The sequence below is a fragment of the Choloepus didactylus genome, chromosome 3, assembly GCF_015220235.1.
Source record: "Choloepus didactylus isolate mChoDid1 chromosome 3, mChoDid1.pri, whole genome shotgun sequence".
In the NCBI taxonomy this organism is placed as follows: domain Eukaryota; kingdom Metazoa; phylum Chordata; class Mammalia; order Pilosa; family Megalonychidae; genus Choloepus; species Choloepus didactylus.
The window spans coordinates 165319808-165347076 of record NC_051309.1 but is presented as its reverse complement, the minus strand read 5'-3'; the positions used below and the strand labels follow the sequence as shown (position 1 = coordinate 165347076).

General features: G+C 42.8%; 1 protein-coding gene and 1 long non-coding RNA gene across 2 annotated transcripts in view; both read left to right on the top strand.

Annotated features, from left to right (window-relative positions):
• The window catches only part of LOC119530514 (telomeric repeat-binding factor 2-like), a 164559-nt gene extending 160426 nt beyond the window's left edge, over positions 1-4133 (top strand). Inside the window, exon 3 of the mRNA XM_037831488.1 lies at positions 3573-4133. Within this exon, the coding sequence (XP_037687416.1) occupies positions 3573-4133 (561 nt within the window). The remainder of the gene's footprint in view (positions 1-3572) is intronic.
• A 3240-nt stretch (positions 4134-7373) lies between these two features.
• On the top strand, positions 7374-15987 carry LOC119528871. Its single transcript, XR_005215778.1, has 3 exons — positions 7374-7692; positions 12542-12669; positions 15639-15987. It is a non-coding gene; the product is annotated as an uncharacterized LOC119528871 (long non-coding RNA).
• Positions 15988-27269: the final 11282 nt, after the last annotated feature.

Here is a 27269-nt window from a genome sequence, read left to right as displayed (position 1 = left end):
TGTCTGAGGTCTGAGATGAGCCAAGCACCGAGTTCTAACCTAAATTAGGCACTCCTGAGGCCCCACTCTGGGAAACATGGACAATTAAAAAAAGAGAAAAAAATCAATGCTTAAAATTTGAAAGAAAAAAATCTCCTTAAGGAAAGGGCATGAATGAAGAAACGAGAGGAAAGCTCAGGCTCCTCAGTTCTGATCCGTTCCTAGGCTGGGTGCCCTTGAACTTGGTCTCCCTCCTTGAGCCCCATTGCACCTGCAGTACAAAAATGTCAGTGCGGCACCTCATGAAAACCAATGTGTGTATATCACCCTCCCATGGGAATAAATGATCTCAGCAGAATGGGGGAAATAAACTCACCAAGATCATAAATAGCCATTATGGGCATCTCTGCATGACTGCAAGATATTGGATCGAGAATCTGACAAAACATTAGAAAGATTTGCAAATGGTTGTGGCAAATGGTTGGAACCAGCAAACCACATATCCCTAGCATTTTCAAGTTTATTTATTTTTGTCAGAATAGAGTACTTAACCTTGATCTTTGCTTTCCTGAATGGAAAAGAAACAGGATTCCAGGGAATTTCCCTGCTTCTATCCTAGGGGCAGATACAATGCTAGAGGGGATGTCATGGATCCAATTTCTAATAAGATAGTTGCCTTTGAGGACTAACCCTTTGGATGGGTATATGAGAGGAAAAAGGAGGCAGAGACAAATGCTTTAGCCAGCACTGGCTCCCAGCTTCCTACAAAGAATTTCAGGATATAAGAAATTAGAAAACCAGCAGCACTGGCATGGCAGGAGGGGAGAGGGCAAAGACTGCCTCTCTCTTAGGCAAAGGCTGATTATTTCTTAACAGGTTAATCAGATTCTATCCTGCTCCGCTTTGTTTCCCTGATCATAAAATACCAGGGATGGACAATCTCCAGCACATCTGCCCCATTTTTCCTTTGTACGGCCATGGGAGATTCTGCCAGTAGATGACAGCACTCTTTCCCCTGAGCCCACACGGGGTGTCAGAGCACTTCACTATCCACTTTAGCAACCAGTGACTATCCGTGGAAGCTAGTTTTTGGGATGGAACTCAATTAGCCACCCTGAGAGAACCCAGAGGGACCGCAGCCCTCCCAGTCACAGTTAATCTCTAGCTCACCATGCAGAGTAGATGCTCAAACAGTATTTTTTGAAATGAATGAAGGGCCACGACTGATCACAGAAACATGGTAAACTCCACTGAAAGAGTACACATGATCTCGGGGGATAGAAAAGAAAATTCCAAGATAATATTTTTGAATTCTTGATGTATTTTAGTTTATCTGTTCCTTCTTTGTCCCACTCATTAGCAAAAGCAATAGATAGCAATAGATGGAAAATAAACCACCAGCACATGTATATGTTGATAGTCTAAGAAACCAACAATGTAAGGTTTTTAGAAATGGTGTAAGGGATTGTTAGTGTCAGCTAAAATAACATTTTTAATAATGTCAAAGTAATACTGTTCATTATAGAAAATCTGAAAAATAGAGAAAGGTAAATTTTTTAAAATCAGAAAATCACAAATAGCTTCATCCAAAATAAATACTATAATGATCTTTAACAACTAAAATTTCTAGTCTTTTTTAAAAAAATACATACACATATATTTTAAATGATTTCTTCTTCCTTCCTTCTTTCTAAGGTTTCCTTTCATCTTTCTATTTAGGCAAAATTAAGATCACGCTATGCAAAGTTTTTTAACCCACATTTCACTTAAAAATACATGCTGACCATCCTTCCAGATAAATGCCTACACTTTAGTGCTCAGAAATGAATTTCTGGTTTTCCATCAGAATGTGATTTTCTCCTTGGGGTCAAATGCTGGATAGTAACAAATGAACATCTTTTAGAAAATGCTTTTACATAAGTTATTTTGACAAGAACTACCAAATTTTCTGCTTTCCCACCTCTCCGTTCCCTCCAAATAACTCGGTTAAGGATTTCTACTACCATCGAGAGGACATTCAAATATTGATAACTTATTGGAAGAAAGTTTGTGGTTGTATAAAAAAGGGATACTTTTAGCTTTTCTATGAAGGAAATGAATATTTGTTTTTCCTGGAGGCTGTTTCTAAATTGGAAAGATCTTACAAAAAGGAAAGCACAGAATGGTGTTCTCACTTCCAGGGGAACAGTAGCAACTCGAGACCCTCCTGGAACAGGGGTTGGCCCAGGATTTTAGAAAGGCTGCACCTTACCACGCCAGGAGGGATGGGAGGATTCAACCCCAAACCACATCAAAAACAGAGACAAAGGGCCTCAAAGTCTCTGCATGTCCTGCGGCAGGGTTGAGCTGGCTTTCCCTGCCGTCAACCTCCCCTAGCTGGTGACAAGAGCAGTCAGCTCTAAAAATCCTATTCTACTGCTTTGATACACCCAGAAAGAGGAAACCTGCAGTCGGAGGATTTTACTGAGATGATGTATCAAAGAAACAAGAACTAATGAATGTCAATGGGCAGATTCCATTCTGTGACATTAGGCACAGCACTGAAGCCTGTGGACACGGAGTGCCAATGAAAGGACCATGCCCGACCTCTCTTTAGGTTGGTGATTTCTCCTTTGAAGCCTCACCAGAGTGCAGACAGGGGACCAAGGCCTGCCTTTAGCTCTTTGCTTGACCTGCGGTTTCACTGCACAGAGACACCACCTCTCATGCATCCAAGGTTAGCTCTTCGATGCCCTTGCCTGCCAGGAGGACTGTACGTAACTGGCTTCCCAAAGCAGCTGCCCAGCCTACTCAGGTGATTTCTAAGGAAGGAGATTGTTCCATGACTTGTGGCAAATTTCACAGTGGCTTATAACCTGAGTTGGGCATAAACCTAAACCTTTCTGCCATTGAGAAATGGTCTCTGGCCTTCTCTTCAGTGGCGAATACCACCCTTGCAAAATCTCCCTTTGTACCCTTAACTTGAGTACCTTTGTCTCGACAAGGCATTGCTTACTTGCTGGCAACAGAAATCCGCTCAAGCTAGCTAAGGGAAAACAAAGCGAAATTATAAGATAAAGCAGTATCTCAGAATTCAAGGGCAAAATGTAGCTGGTTTTCATGAGGGCCTGGAATTTGTAACATGTAAGTTAGAAATGTGTTTGATGTGAGTAACCAACTAAACAACGATAACAACAAAAAACCAACAAAACAACAAAAAACCAACTAATAATATTGGCTTAAACAACTGAAGAGGCTTATTTTTTATCACGAAATAATTCCAAAAGTAGGGAGTCATCCCTGCCATTAGGGATCTAGGGTGGGACTTCTCTCCTCATGGTCTTACGATGGACTGCTGTCCATTCGAGCATGGCACTTGTGTCCTGCTCTGGAAGAAGAAAGAACGGCAAAGGGAAAACAGTTTAAATTGACAAGAAATGGCAGACATATCTGTCCCTTGGAAAAGGTCTCCCAGAGCCTCCACTCAATGACTTCGCTTTGGTGACAATTTAGCCTCTTGGTCACCCAGACCTGAAAGAAAGATGGGGAATATTTTTTAAGGTCAATATATTGCTTCCTGGAGTACAATCTGATTTGGCTTGTTAAGAAGATAGAGGAAGAAGCTGTCGGGCCGGGAGGGCGGGGAGGGCGCGCGACGGTCGGACGCGACGGCGGGAGGAGGCGGGAGCAGCGACGGCAGCGGGCGGGCATCCCGTAGCGGCGGTCGGGCCCGGCGGGGGCGCCAAGATCCGGGGCTGGGGGGCGCCGCGCAACGCGGCGCGGGGGAGTCGCGATTGGAGGAGGCGGTCAACCGCTGGGTGCTCAAGTTCTGCTTCCACGAGGCGCTGCGGGCCTTTCGGGGTAGCCGGTCCGGGGACTTCAGACAAATCCGGGACATCATGCAGGCTTTGCTTGTTAGGCCCTTGGGAAAGGAGCATACCGTGTCCCGACTGCTACGTGTTATGCTGTGTCTGTCGCGCATTGAAGAAGGGGAAAATTTAGACTGTTCCTTTGATATGGAGGCTGAGCTCACACCACTGGAATCAGCTATCAATGTGCTGGAGATGATTAAAACGGAATTTACATTGACAGAGGCAGTGATCGAATCCAGTAGAAAACTGGTCAAGGAGGCTGCCCCAGGCACTACTACCTTGGCAGTAGTGGTGGCCCAGTGATGACAGTGCCAGCTGGATGAGCCCTAAAACTGAAGAACTCTCTCTTCCCGGAGGAGCTGTGATTCCCAAAATTTGTGGCAAATCCCTTTTGTTTTTTTCACTCTGTCCTCCTGCCACTGAGCCCTGGATGCAGATACAGTTGTTTGAAGTACATGACAGAGTGGGGAAACTAAAGCCTTGGAATGTAAGACTGGTTCAACATTTGAAAATCAGTCAGTTGAATCTACCCTGTTAGTCTAAAGAAGAAAAGCCATATGATCACATCAATTGATGCAGAAAAAGCATTTGGTAGAATTCAACATTAGTTCATGATAAAAACCCTCAGCAAAGTAGCAATAGAAGGGAACTTTCTCAGCCTGATAGACATCTATGGAAAAGAACCTACAACTAATATATGTAATGGAGAAAGATAGAATTATTTGCCTCTAAGATTGGAAATGAAGCTAGGATATCCATTCTCACCACTTCTATTCAGCCTCATACTAGAAGGCCTAGTTAGTGCAATAAAACAAGAAAAAGAAATAAAAGGTCATACAGATTGGAAAGGAAGGAATTAAATTGTCACTATTTGCAGATGACATGCATTTAAAAAATTCCATGGAATATGCAAAAAATCCACATTAAATAAATTTAGCAAGTTTGCAGGATACAAGATTAACACAAAATTCAGTCGTATCTCCATACACTAGCAACGAGCAATTGGCAATGGAATTAAAACAATGTCATTTATAATAGCTCCAAAAAGAAATGAAAGAAAAAGAAATACTTAACGTTTAATCCAGCAAAACATGTACTAGATCTGTGTGTGGAAAACCGAAATGCTGATGAAAGAAATTTAGACCTAATAAATGGAGAGACATACTATATTCATGGATTTAAGACACTATAGGTAAGATGTTAGTTCTCCAATTCATCTACAGATTTAACGCAGTTCCAATCAAAATCGCAGCAGGATTTTCTGCAGATACAAACTATCTGATTATAAAATTTATAATGAAAGGCAAACGAAGCCAAATAACCAAAACAATTTTGAAAAAGAACAAAGTTGGAAGATTCACACTACCCAATTCTAAGAACTGTAAAGCTACAGTAGTCATGACAGTGGTATTGACAAAGGTATAGACACACAGATTAATGGAACAGAAAAGGTTTCAGAAATAGATCCATACAGAGAAGGCTAATTGATTTTGACAAAGAGGAAAAGGAAATTTAATGGAAGAAGGATATAGTATTTTTGACAAGTCGTGTAGGAACAACTGGACATCCATATGCAAAAAAAAAAAAAAAAAAAAAAAAAATCCCTATCTAAAGCAAAGAAGATAGAGGAAGAGGTATTGGGCAAGGAACTAGACATCTTGTTCTCCATTGTCTACTGCTGTATAACAAACTATTCCAAAACATAATGCCTTGAAACAACAACTATTTTATTTTTGCATGGGTTTTTGGGATAAGGAACTAGGGCAGGGCTTAATGCAGATGGTTTGTCTCTGCTCCACCTCCTCTGGAGCTTCCACTGGAATGACTCAGACATCAGGGCTGGCTGGTAAAGCTGGGCCTCTCCTTTCTTGTGGGGTTAGCTGGGGTGGCTGGCGTGGAGCTGGAGCATGCACAACAGCCTCACTCACATGTCTGAATCTCAGAGCTTATAGGCCGAGGCCCGTCAGTTCTCCTCCACATACCCTCCCTCTCCTTACATATCCAGGCATCTTAATATGGTGACTGGCTTCCAAGAGGGTGAAAATGGAAACAGCAAAGCCTCTTAAAGTCAGGGCCTGGAGATCACACAGCATCGCTTTCAACACAGTCAATTGGTCAAAGGAAGTCATAAGACCAGCCTGAATTCAAGGGGAGGGTAAACAGACTCCACCTCCTGTAGGGACAACAGCCGGCACATACTAGGAGGGGAGCAGTTATTGGCAGCCATCTTTGCAGACAGTCTTTCCAGTCTGCTGCAGAAACTGAGACCGCTCTCCTGTCTGTGCACATACTACTTTGCCTCTGCTTCTTTCTACAGGCCAGTTCATTCTTTCTCAGCATTCTCTTTTTCTCTGAGCGCTAGCTCAAAACAGCTGCCCTAGAAAAGTGCCACCGGCCCTGGAGTCTCCTAACCTTTACGAGCACTGAATCTATAACCAACTAACTGGCGTCACTGAGTCCCTGTTCCTCTAAGAAGTGGTGTCAGGGCAGGTAAGAAATCACTAGGCAGCCTCTTCTCTAGACCAGAAATCTCAGTTCCTTTAGGAGTTTTCTGAGCGTTTTTCCACAGCTCACTTGGGAGCCAGCCTTCAAGAAAAAGGCATTGCCATATGGTGGATATTTGGTAGTGTGTGTGGTTTGTGGATGAGGCTAAATAGTGGCATAAAAACATCTGGAAAGCTTATAAGAAGTGGTCTATGAAAATATTACCTATATTTTTACTTTTAAACCCCTAAAAAAAAAAAAAAAAACTAATCTCCATCAGAGTTTAATATCTGATGGGTGACAGGAGTGGTTTATTTTGTCTTTTTGCCTCCCTCCCTCCCTAAAAACACACACACGCACACACACATGTCATGGTCTGGGTCTACTCATTTATTGATGATGCTCCCTTTCCTGGTAAAAACATTGTTTCCCTAAACAGTAAAGAGACAAGCATTAAAGATGTCATTTGCCCTCTCCGAGTGAACCATGGGGGTGTGCATGTGGATACTCAATGCCTTTTCCAAAATACCGTACAGATGTGCCCTGGCCCACGGATGGGTGATACAGGTCTAGGTACTTCCCTAGGTTTGGAAACAACCAGACTAGGAGTTCTTAATTGGATAGTCAAGGAATTTGTGAATTCTCTGAAGCTACATATACATTTTAGCATGTATGTTCATGTGTGTATTTTTCAGTGGATTCCCAGAGGGATTTGTGAACACTTCTGTCTCCCTGTTCCCCGGCCACCATCCCACAAAAAGTCAACAACTACTGAGAATGAGCACACCCCCTTCTTGTGATGACTTAATGATAACAAGAGGTTTACCGGAGCCACTCCCTCCCGCCCCCCACAGGGTCCTGCTTGTGCCAGCGTGCTCATTTCTGGTGTAGGAAAGGCAGATGTAAAAACAGTCATCCTTGAAACAGGGTAGAGCAGAAGTATCTAGAATCAGGTGAAAGCTTGAGGCCAGCACGGATGACTGAAAATTATTTTGTTGTTGAAACAGAGGGTGGGGTGGGAGTGGGGGTAGTTACAGCCCTTTAAGCTTGGTAGTCACAGCAAAGCACATCTGCTTCACTGCTTCCCTGAAGAGGGACTGAGGGGTCCCAACCAGGACCCCTCAAACCCTGCCTCATCCTAGACGCATTTGCACTCGGCTGGTCAGTCTCCCCGCAGGACCCCAGCAGCCTCTCTGGATGGAAGGAAGCCCGAGAAGGAGGGAATTGCTGGGCTGTCCCAAAGGCTTTCCTCCAACCCCAGTGACTCCACTTCCTTCTCTGCCAAGTTGTACTGGGATACATGCCCTAATACAAGCAAAGGTATCTCCCCAGTCAACAGTCACAGGCTGCCCTGCCCGCTTAAACCCTTCTGCTCAAGGTAAGTTCTTTGCTGCTCTCAAATCACAGCAAGAGATTTGTGTTTCTGTCGTGTGTTCCTTGCCCTCCTTTGTTAATGCTTCTGCTGCTTTATTCTCTGCAGTGGAGGTGATTTACTAAGCATGACCAGCAAACACCCATGAAGCAAACGACCAGAAGGGATGTACCAGGGGGATGAAACTGACAAAGGGAAAAACTCCTCTCAAGAGGATTCTGTTTCTTCCTCTGACCACTTGCTCCTCCATCCCTTTTGCTAAGGCTGATCTTAGAGAACTAATCTCTTCCAGGTTAAATAGCGACGGGGACGTCAATTTCCTGTCAACGGTGGCAGCTTCAACAGTTTCAGTCCTTCATTCGAACGTGAATGCTTTGCCTAAATTGCCCATTTCTCATTTACCGCACCTTGAAAGCCTGTGCTGCCACCTGCCCATAATATCAGAGCAATGTTGAGGGACCCGGGCACGGATGCTATCAAGCAGCCCCACAGAATGCAGTAAAGCAATGAAAAGGAGACAATTGCGTGTGTTCAGCTTACTTCAGAGAGAGATATCAGCTTCATAAATTAGGCTTTTAAAAACCTAATTTTGAGGAACAAATTTAGAAGCTTACCTAAATCTATCTTAAAACATTATTTTTAAAGATGCATAAAAGAGCTCCTGTAGTTTCCTGTCGTTTCCGCGCCCCCAGATGGCTTTTAGTCAACTTCTGTTTCTGTTTCTTAGTTGTCCCCAGGGAGTCTGAAGAGAACTGTCAGGAAGTCACCTGCCCCTTTGAGGCCCCATCTGACTTCATGGGTAAAAACATTTCTATAGCACTCTCATGTAATTCTTACCTCTAGGTAATTCTTCCAGAAACCCTATGCAATAGGCATTAAGAGCCCCATTCTTCAGATGCAGAAAGTGAGGCTCAGAGAAGTTAGGACACTTGCTCAAGGTCACACAGCTACTAAGAGACAGAATCTTATCTTCAGTCTTATTTTCACATCTTCTGAATTGAGGATATAGTTCAAGTGACCCCCACAAGGCAGCCCCACTCTCAGGTACCTAAAACTGGAATCCAGCCTTTTCTGAAAAGACTTTAGTAGCTGAATATTATGATTGGAGGATTTAGTTCCCCACTGTCTTTCCCTTTGGCCTTGGCAGCTTGTTCTTTAGTCTCTTGGCCCTGGAGAGGAAATAGACAGTGATGTGAGCGTTCAGAGACTTAATTAACTAATGTCTTTAACATTCTGCCTGCCTTGGGCAGAAGTTCTATACAACCGTATTCTCAAAAAATTCTACAGTCGGAGACTCTAGCTTTTCAATTGTAAAAATGCTTTATTAAAAAGTGGGGGTGGGGAGGCTAGGGGGTGGTGATGTGGGGGGGTTCGGTGGAGATGGGAGTCTTCTCACATGCAGCCAGGCAGTGAAGACAGATGGGGATCAGAGAGCAGAAAGCCAGGTCCTGCTCCAGGGAAGCTGGCCGCTGCGGTGATCAGGCAGCTGGGGAAGGAGTGACTCACACAGCCCTCCCTCCAGACATGTGCCACTCGGCGCCGCCTGACGGATGGGTGACCTTGGTCAGGAAGGCTTGTTTCCTCTTTGTGCAACAACATTGCGATGGGGGAAACACCCCCACTGGGACTTGACGTCTCAGCCTCCATGATAAACAAGGCTAAGCGAATTAGCAAGGAAAAAAAATTAATTGAATTTTATAGAGCGATTGCTGTGCTTATCTCGTCTTCGCTAACAAAACTGAGACAATTCTGGGGTTGTCATGGATTCCCCCTCCTCTTTTACAAATCACCCACAATATGTGCCATTGAGAGATGCCCAGGCAGAGGTTTGTGCTGCAGATCACATCCTGAGTTGTGGTTTCCAGGCCTCCTCGGAGATTGCCTTTTATATGCAATCAAAGCCTGTTACGCTCACCACATGGCTTAACATAATTTCTAACCAGAAACACAATCCTGTCTCAAATGATTCCAAAGGGCGGTGTGGGGAGGAGGGAATTGGGGGTCACCCAGGCCAGGTTCCCTAAAGCATGCAGACATTAAGCGCTACTCAAACTCCTGAAGTGCGGTGTTTTCGTTTCCTAGGCTGCTTAAAGCAGATACCATGAAATGTGTTGGCTTTAATCAATGGGAATGTATTAGCTTACAGTTCTGAGGTTGTGAACATGTCCAAATCAAAGCATCATCAAATCAATGCTTTCTTCCTGAAGACTGGCTGCTGGCGATCCTTGGCTCCTCTGACACACGGCAAAGCCCGTGGTGGCAACTGCTGGTCTCTCCCTTCTGGGTTCTGTTGATTTCAGCTTCTTACTCCTGTGGCTTTCTTGCTCTCTGTATTCATCCAGTTTATAAAGGACTCCAGTAAAAGGATTAAGATCCATCCTGAATGAGGTGGGCTATACTTCATCTGACCTCATTATAGTCTCGTCAAAGGATCCTACTTACGCTGGGTCCACACCCACAGGAATGGATTAAATTTAAGAACGTGTCTTTCAGGGTTACATACAGCTTCAAACCACCATATACTGCTAATAATCTCAGCCTGGAGAAAGCATTACTTTCAGAGGACAGGAGAGCAGGAGGCAGCAATTTCAGTGGTGTTTGGGGCTGTTTTATAAGACCGAAATTTTATAGGAAAAAAGAAAACTAGTGTGAAGTTGAAAACAGCAAGATTTATGTTTTGTTCATTCAGCCCAGCAGCCTTGTCTCAGCGCTCAGAGGTCCTGAGACATCCTCACAGGCTATTATCATCGACGTGCTTGGTGATCCTGCCCCAACCACAGAGGCCACAAATCATTCCATGGGGACACTGCCTGTGGGTGCTCCACACTGGAACTCTGGTTTCCTCAGCTCAGTTCTCAGCGGCCAATGGGAGGGCAGCGGTGGGGGGAGGCCGGAGTGGGGTGCAGGTAAGGGCTTTTCTCACTTGTCCACCGTGAAAGTTAAAACAGAGAGAGAGGGAGGGAAACCTTGGACAGCAGAACTGCCTGGGTCTGCAGTTCTAGCTGGGCGCTGCCAGCCAGCAGCCTTCTTTGGAAGGGGTCACACAAGTTCCTAGAGTTCAAACTTGATGAGCAGCCGACGGTTAGAAGACAAGGGGCCTGAGCCATGGGGCCAAGGCAAAAGCAATGAGAAAAGAGCTTTATGGTGTCCTCTTTGGAAAAACCCAGCCCTGTGGCTGATTTTGATTGCTTTGATGATGTGGTCAAGTAGGCTAAGACCACCCAATCTGCCTTTCCCAAGGTGCAGATGCAGGCCCCAGGGGTTGCCAGGGGAAGGGTGCAAAGCTCACTGATGTCTCACTGCCAGTGCTTTTTTGTTTCTCTTTATAAAACTGAGTTAACAGTGTTTGTGGGAGGATTTTTCTGTCCTCTCTCCTCCACTCACCCCGCTGCCATCTTGTTCCATGCAGGGAGGGAGGATTTTCTGCTGACAGGAAGGTCTGTGTACTCCTTCACAGGTTTTTGACATTTTGTCTGGGACAAGTCAAAGTGAGTTTGAGGTCCTGGGAATTCAGTTTGGAATTCTGGGCCCAAGTGTGTCAGGGATGTCCAGGGTTGGAAGGGCAAGGGCAGAGGAGTGGGTGGGGAGTGAGGCCCATAGGAACATCCCCAGGGTACCCCACGGGGGCCCCAGAGGGCCAAGACCTGGCTCAAGTTTTGTCACTGACTTGGCCCACACCAGAAGACATGGGGCTTACTCTCTCTGGGTCTCCATTTTCTCACCCATCAGAAACGACTGCAAATCCTGGCCAGTCACCCGCAAGAAGTTGTTTTAGGCTGATTGTATAAGGCTGACAGGCAGGATTAGGCCATGCCAATCAGCAGAGCCACTAGGGAAAACTGGCTAGAAATGCTAAGGACTATTAGGGCTGCAAGTCATCCCTGGCCCCTGGAGCCTAACAAGTCCACAGAGCTGTGGTCTGGGGTGTCCTAAAGTTCTGGATGTCTTATAGGGGATGTTGTCTCACAGGGTTGGATTGCTAACCACAGTGTTTGCTTCCTGAGAGCTTTCTATGAACCAGGCACTATTTCATTCCATCCTGTCAATAACCATATGAAGCATGAGCTATTATTTTCCCAATTTTGCAGATGAAGACACATTGGGGCACAATGAGGTAAAGGATCTTTCCTATGACCACACAGCTAGTAATTGGCAAAGCCAGGATTAGAATTTGCTAAGTTCAGCTTCAGAGCCCATGGACTGTAGGAAAAGCCCTATGGAAGTGTGGGGTGGTAGGATGATGACTGGAGTAGAAACCTCAGTTCTGGTGCTGACTGCCACCAAATCACTGTTAGACCTTAGACACATGCCTTCACCTTCCTGGGCCATGGGTTCCTCACCTTTAAAAGGAGGGGCTTTGCAAAGGTCCCTTCTAGCTCTAAAAATCTGGAAAGCTATGATTCAGGATGCTTGGGGGCAGGTGTTCCCTTAGAGAGCGGGAAAGTCAACTATTACTTATAGCCAGAAGAAACCCAGCTGTTAAAATAACAACAGCCATAAGCACAATTACACCACAACAACCAAGATGCTAAGCACTTTATAGGCATTATTTCATTTAATCCTCATAACAAACCTTGAGAGAGATACTATCACCATTCCTATTTTACTGATGAAGCAATTAAGGCCCAGAAAGGTTAATTAGCTCACTCAAGGCCACATGGCTCATAAGCAATGGATCGCATGGCATTTCTCCCTGCCCTCTTTGCCCACTAAACATACTCACTTTCATCCTTACTTCTGATGCCACAGCACACCCAAGAGCTCCAGAGAAGACGATGTTTGTGGTTGCCACAAGAATAACCTTCCCAAATGCCATCTCAGCCCATAGTTGATGGTTGATATTTGTCCTGTGTAGACTTCCTTGAATGTCACCTGGGGGTGCAGAAGATGAGTTCTGAGAATAACAGAGCAACTTTGAGGAAACCGTCACCCAACAAAACGTCAGCTTCAACTGGCAGACTTTCATCTTGCTTCGATCTTCAGGTACCTTGGAAAACTAGATCTTGGAAACTCATATTTATTCCCCCCTTTCTTCCCTTTTGATTATATACTGAACTTAAATGTTGGCAGAGTGGAAGACAAATAGGGCTTACATTGGTGGTTAATTGCGGTCAACATGTCAGGCAAAATTCAATTGCAGACTAGAAAATTAGTGTAGATCCCAAGGAGTGGGAAGGGAAAGGAATTGATTACTAAGTGTTGAAAAGGGATGGGCAATCGAGTGGACACTAGGCAGGAAACTGTATCCTTCTGTTTATGAGGGTGTTCCATGGAGCCATTTGGAGCTCTGGGAAGAGGATGAAGCATGCAACCCTGGTGGGTCTCTCTAAGTGGTCATGGCAGGCTAGCTGCTGCGACAAACAACCCCAAAGCTCGGTGGTGCTTAACCCAAAAAAGTTGATTTTTCTCTCACCTCACTGAGACCACAAACCACAGTAAGTTAGAGATGGGGGGTGGGGTGAGAGGAAGGTGGTCAGCTCTGTCCACCTGCTTACTTAGAGACCCAGGCACCTTCCACCTTGTGACTCTGGCATTCTCCTCAAGGTGGGTAATTCTCCACTGGATGCTCTGCAGCCTAGCAGATGAGGGAAGAGAGAGACCATGAAGAAGACAGCTCTGCTCTTACTGCCTACATAACATGCCAAACACCTCTCATATTCTATAGGGGGATCCAGTCACATGGCCCCATCTAGTGCGGGGAGGCTGGGGGGCAGCCTAGAGATGCTTCCATGAAGATGAGAAATGAATCTGGTGAGCCCATGGCATTATTCTGTTCACAGTAAACTTCTGGGTTACCCAAAAGTTGGTCCCCAAGACCCTTCCTCAAATGCTAATAGAACATATTACGTGAAGTTCTCAAGCAAGTCCCTGTGGGGATCAAATCTTTCCCCTTGGTGTATATCTAGGGTAGAAAGATAAGCCATTGCATGGTTTTATGGTGGGAAACAGTGCTGCAAAGAAATCCATTTGGTGTTTCTGATCACCAAACCCCTATGAACAAAGTGAAGATCAGTCTGCGTATTCCAAATTTAATGGTATGTTTCATAAAACCTATACCTGATGCATACATGTCAACTTTCTTAGTCTGGCTACTGTATTATCTAAGCATATTGATAATCCTGTGTACTCATCTGAAGATACGTAGATAATTAAACCAGTGGTTCTCAAATATTGTTTTATTTTAGGATTAGTGGAAAACCATGCTAAAATAGAGATGTTTTTCCTCACCCACCCCAGAGATACAGATTTGGCAGGTCTGAGGTGACCTGTCAAATGCTTTTAAGAAGCATCTCAGATAAATCTCATGAACACCAAAGAAGAGAACCATTGAATAAGACCATAATTCAGTTCCTCAGCAAGCAGATCATTTTGGAATACGCTTGAATTCAGAGAACTTGAGACAGCTGATGTCATCTTAAAAAATAAACAAGCAGTCATGTGACTTGCCCTAGGACATTCCTACAAAGGGTATATTCAGTTTTGGCACAAGTCGGATGACATGGTACCAAGTCTTAACTGTCACTGAATAGCCGCGTGAACTTAGGCAAAATACTTAGCCATCATCCTGTTTCCTTTTCAGTGAGTAGGAGTATCTGCAGTCCACACTTAACCTACAGAGTCATTTGGTGTGGTCATGCTTTGAAAAATATAAACTATAATAGCAGAAGGTAATATTATATTAGATAAATTGAGGGGGTAACTTACACTACAAAGAAATCATTTGGCTTACAAAAAGATCCTTTAACAGTCCTTGCTCTTAAAATTCATTTAAATGTTTGCTTATGGAAAATTAATTGGGGCAAAAGGCCAGAGGAATTCACTATTAATGCATTGTTAAAATGTTAGGATAATAAATCAGAAATCAACATCTCTGAAATGATCATGCAAGCCAGTAGACTGATTTAAAATTTTCAATTCGTATCAGTCCATTGCTGAAAGCAAGGTGCAACTCTAAATACGTCTTCTTCATAATTGTTATTAAAGAAAACGGAAGTTTCTCTGTTATTTTTGCCCAGATCATAGTTGTTTTGTTTTTCCTTTGTCCCAATTTTCTTTCTAATGCCTGCTTCTCAAGAATAATTTCTTTCAGAACATAGCAGGTGGGTTTATTCCCCACACTTGCCTTTGTTCTCACTGGTTCTGATGCTGGTGGCTGAATCCACACACCAGGAAAGCAGGAGTGTGCTGTGGTGAAGTAGCCAGAGAAACAGGTGGAGTCTTACGAGCCTCTGTTCCCTCCACTTTGTCTCCTAATGTTAAGGCCAGGAATGCAGAACAGAGGCTAGAATCCTTGTTCTCAGACATGGGCTTTTAGTTCTAACAGGTAGAGATGATGTGAGAGGCAGGCACTTTTAGGGGAAATGGTAAGGTAGATATAAATGAGTGGAATGGATTGTGGGCGGGGATGTCAGTTAAGTCCCATCCAATCATTTGGCAGTGGCTACCTGGAATGCCATGCAAAGATGGATTCTGAAATCTTATTTGGGCACATCAGGAAAAATGCCCTGATGGATTAGTGATGTCTGCCCTGGAAAGGAATGAGAAAGAACAGCACCTGCCGTCTCTGTACTAAGACTATGGCAAATAAGTAGGAATGGACAGAAAAAAAAAAGGAATGCATTGATTCCTAGGAGTTCTCCCAGACATGCACACTAGCAGAATATGCTGTTTTTAAATTTGTATTTCCCAGACTTTCATCTCCAAAGACATTCCCCGTATTAGCCATCAAAACAATAACATCTTATACAACTTTAAAGTTTGTTCCCTTTAACTATCACCTTCCATCTGGCAACCCCCTTGAAAATACCCAGGGCCCTTGGGTGTTCCTTATTTTCTTTCCTCCCACCTCAAATGTCATAGTCCCTGACACATATGTAAGATGATTATTTGATCAGTTTAATTTTGATTTCATCATTTTGTTTGCATTGACTGTGCATTATCTGCTTTCCCAGGCCAGGTTGTGTCCGCCTTGGATAGCGTGGCCTCAGAGGGAGTGAACCTTGCTGAGTGGTGTTCTTTGCACATTTTGCAGTGGAGGCTGTGGCTGCCAGTTCCCGTCCTTCAGGACTGAAGCACACTTCCCTCCCCACCTCGGGTGCTGGGAGTGTTGATGGCTGACAGCTCTCAGCTCCCGTGATGGGTTCAAATTGTGATGTTTGAGTTAGCTGGAACTACTGGTCCCCAAATTCCCTTCCCTGCATAGTTATGGTTAACACAGACCACAGGGATATTTTGCATGAGGTTTAGAAGGCAGAAGCAAAACAACAACCATCTTCTTTTGTTTTGCTCTCAAAAGGCTGACGCAGGGCATAAGGTGCTGTTGCAGCTCATATACATTGTCACTTATCTGCTGGCTCACCTGTTTAGGGAGGCACAGCAGACAGGTCTGCAACTCCTCCAGGTCCTGCCCAATATCCTGCTTCAGGGTCTCCAAGTTCTGGGGCATGAACATAACCAGCTCCATGAGGCAGGGTGTCTGCTTTGCCTGCAGGATACGCGGATCATCTAAGATGGAAGCTTGGAGGCAGAGAGAACTGACGTGGGTCTCAGTCCTTCCTTTTTGGTTCCAGCTCAGCCTCACAAGTTCCAGTTTGTCCTGCTCCCCTCATTTCACTTCTATCTTCCCTTTCCAACTGCCTGTACTGAGGACTTCCAGCTCCAGCCCTGGACATGGACACAGACACAGACACAACAGCCTCACATAGACAGTGTAATCAGCTCCCACAATTGCGAAAGGTCAAATCCCTATAAAATATAAATACCTCATTCCTATCTTTCCATCCATCCAAACATGTATCCTGCCATCCATCCATCCATCTTAGTAGTTCTGTTTCTTTAATTGAACCCTGATGGATACAATTGCCTTTTAGGAATTGCCTTCAAAGGAGCCCAAGGTGATTTCCCCTCCCCATATCCAATGACTAGTTTTTATGGGGATATAAAGGCCTGACCCTCTTGCTTCCAGTGAGGCTTTCCCCTCTACAAGGCTTTCCAGCTCTTGAACTCACTACAGGGCTGGGCAAGGTCTTATTATGGCCGCATCGCACTCCAACTTCTCCCTCTGCCCAATCTTGCTTCATTCATTCCTAGTCCACAACCTATTGATCCCTAGGGCATTCCCTATAAACTTGCAGCATGCAAACTCCGTCTCAAAATCTGAATCCTGGAGAACCCAACTGAAGACATGCTTGATGTAATAACATTAATTTCAGCTTAATATTTTTATTTAGCATATGCTCGGTGCCAGACACTGTCCCGGGCACTAAAAGCACAAAGATAAACAAGACCCAGTGGCTGCTCCCAGAGAATGCCTATCTGTTAGCATAGGCAGAAACATGAGTGGTTGATTTCACGATCCAGGCATGCCCAGGAACCTGCAATGGCAGCATGTAGCTTCTAAAGTTCAAGAAGGGCTTTCTGGATGAGATACTCCTGAACTGAGTCTTGAAGGATGAGTAAAATAAAAATTAGTAGGTGAAGTGGAAAGTGCATCCCAGACAGAGGGGTCAGCAGGATTAAAGGCACGAGGTCCTGGAAGAGCAGAGAGAACACACCTTGGTGCTGCTGGGAAGTGTAAAGGGCTGTGGTGATATGATGGGAAAGGAGCAGTCAGGCCAAGGAACTTTGACTTGATCTTGTAGAAAATGGAAAAAATAAAGGGTTTTGGCAAAGGGTGACATGGTCAGATTTATGTTTCAGATACATCACTCTGGAAACTTTAAGGGGAGTGTGATGGACATGTTGGGTTTGCACTTGATGTCTATTTGAACCACCCCCTGGGGGCCTTCCTAGACTGTAGCTCTGCAGTGGCTAGAAAGCTAAAAACTACACTTCTAAGATTCCATTGCAGCTAGGGGACTGGGATGTTTTGGTTCTATCAATCAGAAGTATCTGCCCAGGATTTGGAAGGTGGAAATAAGGCAGACGCTGTGCTTCTGCTGGTTCTGCTGGCCAGCTTACTCACAGAGGTGTTGGTTTTTTCTGCAATGATCTCAAGATCATGGTTGCTTCCTAATCGTGGCTGTTTCCTAATTATCCTGGCTTCCTGATTATGGCAGTGGCAGCATAATTCTGGAGCTGGCAGCTGAAGCATAAGCATTCCTATTTGGAAAGCAACTTCCTGATTATAAAAGAGGCAGTAGTTCTCTTGGTATCCAGGCTCTGCAGTGTGGCTCTCAAAGCCGCTCTCCAAAGCTCAACCTGCTTCTGCAGCTTTTCCAACAATTCCATAAGCCATTTCGGATCCTATAACAAATCACCTTCTGCATAAATGGGACAGAGTGGATTCTGTTCTCTGCAACTGAATCTTGATCAATAGAGGGGGCAAGACTAAAGGCAGGGAAATCTGTAATACAGCTGTCACAGTTGTCCAGATGAATGATAATGAGAGTTGTTATCAGAAAGGAAGGGACCTATTAGTAAAACATTTGGGAGGTAAAATTAGCCATATTTTGTGATTAATAAGGTGACAGGAGTGGGAAGTGAGAAAGAAGTAATTGCTAAGATGACTCAGTCTTTAACTTGAAGAACTGGTTGGACAGAAATGTAGATAATCAAGGTCAGGATTCTTGGAGAGAAGCAAGTTTGGAAGTGTGAGGCATAAATGGTGAGTTCAGCATATCCAAGTAATTTTTCTCCCTTTTCATAGTTAAATCAGCTACAAATATGCACACATAATTGCATAATTATTCAATATCCATTTCTCCCCTGAATCTGTGAATTCCATGAGAGTGGGAACCATATCTCTCTTGTTTGTACCTAGCACAGTCTCCAACACAGAGCAGGTTCTCAGTAGATGTTTGTTGAACATCAATAAGTGAATAGATAATAAAAATTGCACCAATAATACTCAACAGTATCAAGCTGATAGTCTTATGCACTGTTGCTATGAATAGTGATTAGACACTCAGCAAAATTATTTAATGTTGATGTTGATGATGATGATGATGACGATGATGATGTGTTTGACCAGGAACAGCTCTACAGTTTGAAACACTGAGGTGTAGAATTTCATCAGCTTTCCTCTAAAACCCAGGAAAAATAGGTCAGAATCTCCTCTTCTATCAAATTGTACTTCTGTTACATATTCATTAAGTGCCAATAGTGTCATAAGCCCATTACGAGGTTTTCCCAGGTGTTTTGCAAATGGAAAGACTTCAGTTGATCTGTCATATATTTAGTGCAATTGCCAGCTCTTATAAATCAAAGCTAACGTTGACTCCAGCAACTCAGAGTAAAACGTCCCCTCAGCCAGACTGAATTCCTGCAGCTGCTCACAGGGTATGACAGCAACCTGATCATTATCTGCAACATGGCAATTAAGCTGGGCTGTGACTGGAGAAGGCTTTTGTCCCCACCTGTTTTGCTTGTTCACTACTGTACTGTGCATACATTTCTTCTATGCATGTGTTAGAGAAGTGGTTCTCTAACCTCTCAAACCCGACTGCTTTTTATGCCCCTCTACCTTAAGTCCTGAAATGAAATTCATGGATAACCTATATGCATTTGTAATTTCAAATAAATCAATATATTGATTAACTTTAATATTTAGGAGAAAAACAAGGAAAGTAATTTGCACGAAAATGGTGTGTGTCTCAGAATGCAAATAACAATCCTGTTAGACCTGAGGAAGCAGTCAGGTGTTTGTGCCCATGTGAAATCCCCTCAAATGCGACAGCTACAAATGTGGACTGATGAGGGTAAATTATATCAGTAACTCACACACTATGAGTGGCATCTCCCTCAGTGATGTGTTTACCAAAATATAAAACAGTCCTATGATAAAGTTCCAAACAGAATAAAAACCAGTCTTCCCCAGACACCCAGGGGAGTGAATCTCCCTGGCAGTGTGGAATATGACTCCCAGGGAGGAATGTAGACCCAGCATCGTGGGGTGGAGAACATCTTCTTGACCAAAAGGGGATGTGAAAGGAAATGAAATAAGCTACAGTGGCAGAGAGATTCCAAAAGGAGCTGAGAGGTCACTCTGGTGGGCACTTTTAGGCACAATATAGACAACCCTAGGTTCTAATGAATTGGAATAGCTAGCAGTGAATACCTGAAACTATCAAACTACAACACAGAACCCATGAATCTTGAAGACGATTGTATAAAAATGTAGCTCATGAGGGGTGACAATGTGATTGGGAAAGCCATATGGACCACACTCCTCTTTGTCTCATTTATGGATGGATGAGTAGAAAAACGGGGAAGGAAAACAAACAAACAAACAAACAAACAAAAGCACCTAGTGTTCTTTTTTACTTTAATTGCTCTTTTTCACTTTAGTTTTTATTCTTGTTATTTTTGTGTGTGTGGTAATGAAGGTGTCAGGGATTGATTTTGGTGATGAAAAATCACCAAAATGGTACTGTGAACAATTGAATGTACACTTTGTTTTGTATGACTGTGTGGTATGTGAATATATCTCAATAAAACAAACAAACAAAAAAAAAACAAAAACAACAATAAAAAAAAACCAGTCTCCCCTTGATTTGCTCAGTGGTTGCATTCTTTGGAAATTCAGTGCATGTTAAACTGTAAGAAACAAAATAAAACAAAACAAAAACCAAAAAAATTTTTAAAACCTAAAATTTTGTATTTAGGTTCTGTTCCGGTTTGTTAATGCTGCCATTATGCAAAATACCGGAAATGGATTGATTGGCTTTTATAAATGGGGTTTATTTGTTTACAAAGTTACAGTCTTCAGGCCATAAAGTGTCCAAGGTAAGGCATCAACAATAGGGTACCTTCACTGGAGAAAGGCCATTAGCATCCAGAAAACCTCTGTTAGCTGGGAAGGCACATGGCTAGTGTCTTCTTCCTTGGCTCCTTGATTGTATTTCAAAACTGCTTTCTCCCAGGATGTTTCTCTCTAGGCATCTGGGGGTTTTCTCTTAGTTTCTCTGGAGCAAACTCTGTTGTAGCAAAAGTCTACTTTCAAAGGCCATCTTCAGAATGTGTCCCTCAGCTGCAGCTCTCTGCTCCTGTGCATTCTTCAAAATGTCTCTCTTGGCTTCAGCTCTCTCCAAAATGTCACTCTCAGTTGCTCTGAAGTCCTTTGGTCTGTGAATTCCTTTATACGACTCCAGTGATCCAATTAACACCCACCCTGAATGGGTAGGGTAACACCTCCATGGAAATTATCCAATCAAACATTTTACTCACAGTTGATTGAGTCACATCTCCATGGAAACACTCAAAGGATTTCAATCTAATCAACACTAATACACCTGTCCCCGCAAAATTGCATCAAAGATAATGGTGTTTGGGGGGACATAATGCATCCAAACTGGCACAGATTCTAAGACTAGATGATTAAAAACAGACTTTTCACATACATGATTGTCCATTGGATGTTGGCCATGTTTCACTGTAAGGACTGTCCTGGGCAGTGGCCCACTAGAGTCCAGTGGAGTCACCCAATCATTGCCACCACCCACCAAGAACACTGCTCTCACAGATTTCCAAACACTCCCTGGGGGCAGCCCCAATTCCACCAAGAGCCACTGTATTCCAGCAAGAGCTCTCCTGTCAGATTATTCCATTGAGCCACCTGCTGGCTAAAAAAATCATGGGGTTAGGGGCAGGGGAATTAAGGATGGGAGGACACCAGGAAAACAGCGGTTGTGAACTGTAACCCGGCCATGAGGATAAGCATCATGGAAATACACATAGTACATATTTTGCAGGAGGTTTGCCTTTGGTTAAATGCATAAACATTAAACAGTGGAAGTTCAGCTGCCTCCATCTCTTTTTGGTTCCCTCAAGCTTGTGCCTGGGACGGTAGTTGAGCCAAATGATTGAAGTCACTAACTGGTTATAGGTATCCGAGTAAAAAAGATCACAAAAAACTGCAATCATTTATCAAAACATTTTGCACCAGGCATTTTACTAGGGATTAGAGAGCTACTGCTGTGGTTCAAATTTCAGCTCTGCCACTCACTAGCTGTGTGACCTTGGGCAGATTACTTAACATCTCTGTGCCTCAGTGGTAATAATAGTGCTACCTCAGAGGACAGTTATGAGAATAAAGTGAGGTAATATTTGTAGAATGCTTAGAATTTTGCCTGGCATTTATAGTCAATCCTATATATGAATATGTGCATATTGAAATACCTAAATACATACATTTTCAAAAAGATGAAAAGGTCTCATTCTTATGACAAATATTTGGATAAATGAGGTATAATAAACAATCAAAAGGGTAACAGATCAATACAACAATGAAAGAGATGGCATGAGGCCACTCAAGACTGGTTGTCAATTGGGTGCAGTAGCGATTTAGAGGAGAGATGGGTCCTGCTGAGTTGGAATAGCCTGGAAAAACCACACGGGATGGCAGGGATCTAGACTGGTGAAACAAATTCAGGAAATCTGCCTGGACCACCCAGGCTTTGGGATGGAGAGCAATCAGAAGAGGCCTGGAGACTAGATGGCAGCTGGGCTATGGCAGCCACTCTCCAGCCCAGGGGGCTGCAAATGCTTTTTACATCCAGGTCGTGGGAGCTCTTCATTCACGGGCACTCGCTGATTGAGCGCCATGAGGGATATATATACACACATATATATGGTGTTGTATATATATATGGTATATACATATATATATACTTGTCTATATATGTATATCCATATATATACTGTCCATATATGTATATACCATATATATACTGTCTATATATGTATATACCATATATATACTGTCTATATATGTATATCCATATATATACTGTCTATATATATGGTGTATACATATATATGCCATCATATATATATACCGTTAATCCTTATTATTCGTGGATTCTTTTATTTGTGAATTTGCCCACTCACTAAAATGTATTTATAACTCCCAAATCAATACTCATACTTTTGTGGTCATTTGAGGACACGCACAGAGCAGTGAAAAATTTGATTTGCCCGACGCTCATGTTTCCAGCTGAGGTTGAATGAGGCGACTCTGACTTCTTGTTTTAGCTTTCACACTGTAAACAAGTGTCCTTTTCACAGTATACTTAGTACCACGTTGTTCACATTTTTGTGCTTTTTGTCAGTGTTTTTGCTGCTTAAAGTGACCTCCAACAGAGTGTTGAAGTATTGTCTAGTGTTCCTAAGTAGAAGCTTTAATGAACCCTATGGAGAAAATATGCATGTTAACAAGCCTTGTTTAGACCTGAGTTCTAGTTCTGTTGGCCGTGATTTAGATGTTAATGAATCGACAATATGTATTAAATAAGGTGTTTCTGAACAGAAAAACACATAAAACAAAGTTATGTGTTGATCGCCTGATGAAACTGTGACCAGAGGCTGTCAGGAAGCTGTCCCCAGGTTTCCCCTAGGAGCAATGCTTCAGCATTCACGGGGACTTTATAGAACATAACGACCGTGAATAACGACAATTGACAGTATTTTCTGGCTTTTGGGGACTCACAAGGCATTTGGGGAGATGAAATACTTTGTGTCCAAAATCACATTAAGTGACTATTTAATGTTGCTGGTAAAAAATAAGGAATTGTTTTTTTTTTCCCAAAGCCCATCATTTAACCCAGTCCTTCTAGGTTTCTATTTCAGAAAGGTATAATAAAAGTCGTCTGTACTTCTTCCCCTCTGTGGGCAAAACCCTCTGTCTCTGCCTCCCTCAAAAAGGAGATAATATAGAACTACTTAGACTTCTGAAAATAAAGAACAAGGGAAGAACAAATCTCACCCGTAGAGCCCCCAAACCATGTAGATAACATCTGAATGTTGCTTAATATTGTTTTGGGTTAGAAATTAAAAGGACATTAGAAAAGCTCTTCATTGACCCAAGTGTCTTAGTGTTCTGAATTTTCTACCTCTTTGCTTACTTTTAAAGAATCTAAATATGGCATGTTCCAAGGAAAAATTAAAAAGTAAGTAAAGTTTAGAAAATGGATGTTAAGCGGGTAATGTGTGAACACTTAGGGAAGAAAGGAGGGATCACTTTCCGCTCCATTTTAGTCCATTCTTGCACTTTTAAATAATGTAACTTGGTGACACTGGGAACAATGTAAAACATTACCACAATGCTTAAATCCTGTGGCCAAAAGTGTTTCTCACAAACTATTCTACAGGCTTACAACATTTCTCTGCCTCCGCATGTACTTAGGTTGGGTCCTGTGACAAGATCTGGCTAATGAGCTGTGAAGAGGAGTGACATATGTTATTTGGGGCTGAAAAATGTCATTGCCGCCATGCTAACTCCACCCATCCCCCCCTTCTCTCTGCAACCTGTCTCAGCAACTGCGTAGACTCTAAGTTAAGATATAAGCCCAGATCCCTGAGTCACTGCAAGGAGGAAAGTTGCCCTGGACAGTCACTTGAACTTAGAGAAGATTTGTACCAGCAAGAAACAAACTTTCATTGTCTTAAGTAACTGAGATTTGGGGGATGATTTGTTATCACACGCTGTTGTGATCTGTGCAACTCTCTGTCTCCACAATAGCTCCACATCTCCCTGAAGCCCTTGAATGCCTCTTCTGTCTTGCTTTTCCTGTTTCCTTTGAATCTACACTGTACTTCTTCTTCACCCAAGGCTTAGATTAGCCACCGAATTTGGGTCTGTTAGTCTGACTGACCTCAGCACCCCCAAAGCATAACATCCAGTATCTGCTTCCTGGCTTGTTGACCACGGCAAGGCTGAGAGCTGAGGAACCTGCAAGCCAGTCAGGCTTTTGCCGGACATCTCCTGGGAGGTAGAAGAAAGAGACCAGACAATAATGCGTCATGACCAACTGGCTTCATTTTGAGAGATGGAGCCTGCAGGTAACAAAGGAGGCAGGACATCCTTGCCTTTATTGTAGCTCTAGCCCCTAACATAGGGTCTAGCATATAAGAGAGGTCCATTACGTATTTGATGAGTAAATTGATTAGTTGCATTAGGTCTGGCTTAGGCAATTTGGTATGAATTTATATCACTTAACTCATCACTGCTCCTCCAGGCAGCACAAAGCAGAGGAAAGAATACTCGGCTAGGGTCAACCAACTGGAGTAAAATCTGACTGTTATTAATGATTGAGTGACCTTGGGCAAGTCACTAAATCTCCCTGGGCCTCAGTTTCTTCATCTGCAAAATGAAGAAGTCAGAACAAGTAGATCTCTAGATTCCTACCAATTTTAACAGTCCTTGGTTCTATAAGTCTGAAATATGACCATAATCAAGCTAGCACAATTAACATGTTTTTTAGTATATCTGAGAATTCTAATGGGGCCTGTAGTCCTTTAGACACTGTTATAGGACATTATCATGATTTTTTAACCTTCATGCCTATTTATTTTTTAATTACATTTTATTTTTTCATGTGCAATTTAGCTACATGATTCAAAACTAAATCTGGGAAGTCTCACTCCTGTGTCTGTTTCTCTCTATCCTTTGAGTAACTATTTTAGCAGTGTCATGTTTATCCTTAGAATTTTTCTTATGCCAATACCCATAAATATTTTTTGTTCTGTTCTTTTCTTATGCAAAAGGTAATGTATATATGCTGTTATTTGCTTGCTTTTCTCACCTTAGAATACATCCTAGGAATCTTCCCATATTAGCAAACAAAGATTTTCATTTTTTTTTTTTTTGTATTCTGCTGTACAGTATACCATAGCTTATATAAACAGCCCCCATCATGAAGATTTGGGTCATTTCCAATCTTTTTTTATTACAATGTTGTAATAAATAACCTTGTACTACATATGTCAGGTACACAGAATAGATTCCCAGAAGTAGGAATGCTGAGTGAATGGATAAAAGCCTCTATAATTTTGGTAGATATTGCCAGGTTCCCCATCATAGAGTTAGATCATTTTGCATTTCTGCTAAGAATGTGTGAGAATGCCAGCTTCCCTTCAGCCTCTCCAACAGACAATGGTGTCAAATTTGGGTCTTTGGATTCTTGGTAATCTGACAGTAGAAAAATTGTATTTTAATATGGTTTTTCATTTGCATTTATCTTGTTGTGGGTGAGTTTGAGCACCTTTTCATACATTTAAGGGCCATTTGCATTTTATTTTCAGCATCATGTCCTTATCTTATTTTTTTCTATTAAGTTTTTGGTCTGTTTTTCTCTATTTTTAGAAGCTCTTTATTTGTTAGAGAGATAAAGAGCTGAAAATATTTTAACACTTTTTTCCTGCCTTTTTACAGTGTTGACATTATTTTAAAATTTTGTAGTGATTGAAATCACTTATTCAACCAATAAATTTACTGAATTGTACCCTATGCCTGCTATGGATGACAAAAGTGAACAAGATAAAGTGGCTTCCCTTGAAAAGTGAACAGTCCAGAGGAAGAGCTCAAAAGCTAGTCTGATGTAAGGTGTAATAATAACATCTGAGATTTGAATAGCCCTTAATAGTTTGCAATTCAATTTCACATTTACTGTCTTTTCTGGTACTGCACAAAAAAACGTTACAGGTTGCATTAGTTATGGTTTGGTTTGGCTGTAAGTGAAGGAAAACTGAAAATAAAAGTGCCTTAAGCAAATAAATGTCTGTCTCCCGGAGGTGAGTGATCCAGGACTGGAACTGTGCTCCACGGTGCTGGAAACCCAGGCTCCATAGACAGTATCGATCTCATGGCCCAAGAGGGTGGCGTCTGTGATCCAGTCGCAGGGTGGAGGAATGGTGAAGGATAAGAAAGCAAAGGCACATGCCTACTGTTTCTTAAGGACAGTTTCAGGGAGCTGCTACAAGACACTTCCATGTGCATTCCATTAGCCAGAACTTAGTTTTACACGACAACCTCTAGTTGTAAAGGATGCTAGGATTATTCCATGTCGCAATTTGCCCAGTTAAAAATGGGTGGTTCTATTACAAATGAAGGAGAATGGATACTGGGGATCAACCAGAAGTCTGCAAGAAAAAAAAAAAATAGGAAAGATACCATTTTCCTCATTATAAAGGAAAAAAAGGAAGACTCTATTTCCCAGTTCAAGATGGTGGATTGAGCAGATCGTGTCCCTCCTGCAACTTCTGAAAAAGAATAGCATAGAAAACTAAAAGCATAAACCCATTACAAGGAAGAGGGAGCATAGTCAGCGAATGAATGGGTTTTAACAAATTTCTGACAGCCCAAAAGTGAATAGGAGAAAGTTTGACAGGGAGTTTCAGTAGAGGATGGAGTCAATCTGCATAGCAGAACCTGAGAGGGATTCTGGGCCTGTCTTAGTTTCCTAGCTGCTACGGCAAATACCACACAATGGATCAGCTTAAACAATGGGAATTTATTGGCTCACGATTTTTAGGCTAGGAGAAGTCCAAAATCGAGGCATCTGCAGGCAATGCTTTCTCCCCAAAGTCTATAAATAACATTTTGGTGCTGGCTTGTCGGCAATCCTTGGGGCTTCTTGTCTTGCATCTCTGCCTCATGTCACATGGCGATGTCCTCTCCTTTATCTTCTGGGTTCCATTGACTTCCAGCTTCCTGCTCCTCCCTGTGGCTTTCTCTTTTTATATTTTAATTTCTTCTGCTTATAGAGGACTCTAGTAATTCGTATTAAGACCTACCCTCATTCAGCTAAAATTAACATCTTCGAAAAGTCCTACTTACAATGGGTTCACACCCACAGGATATGAAT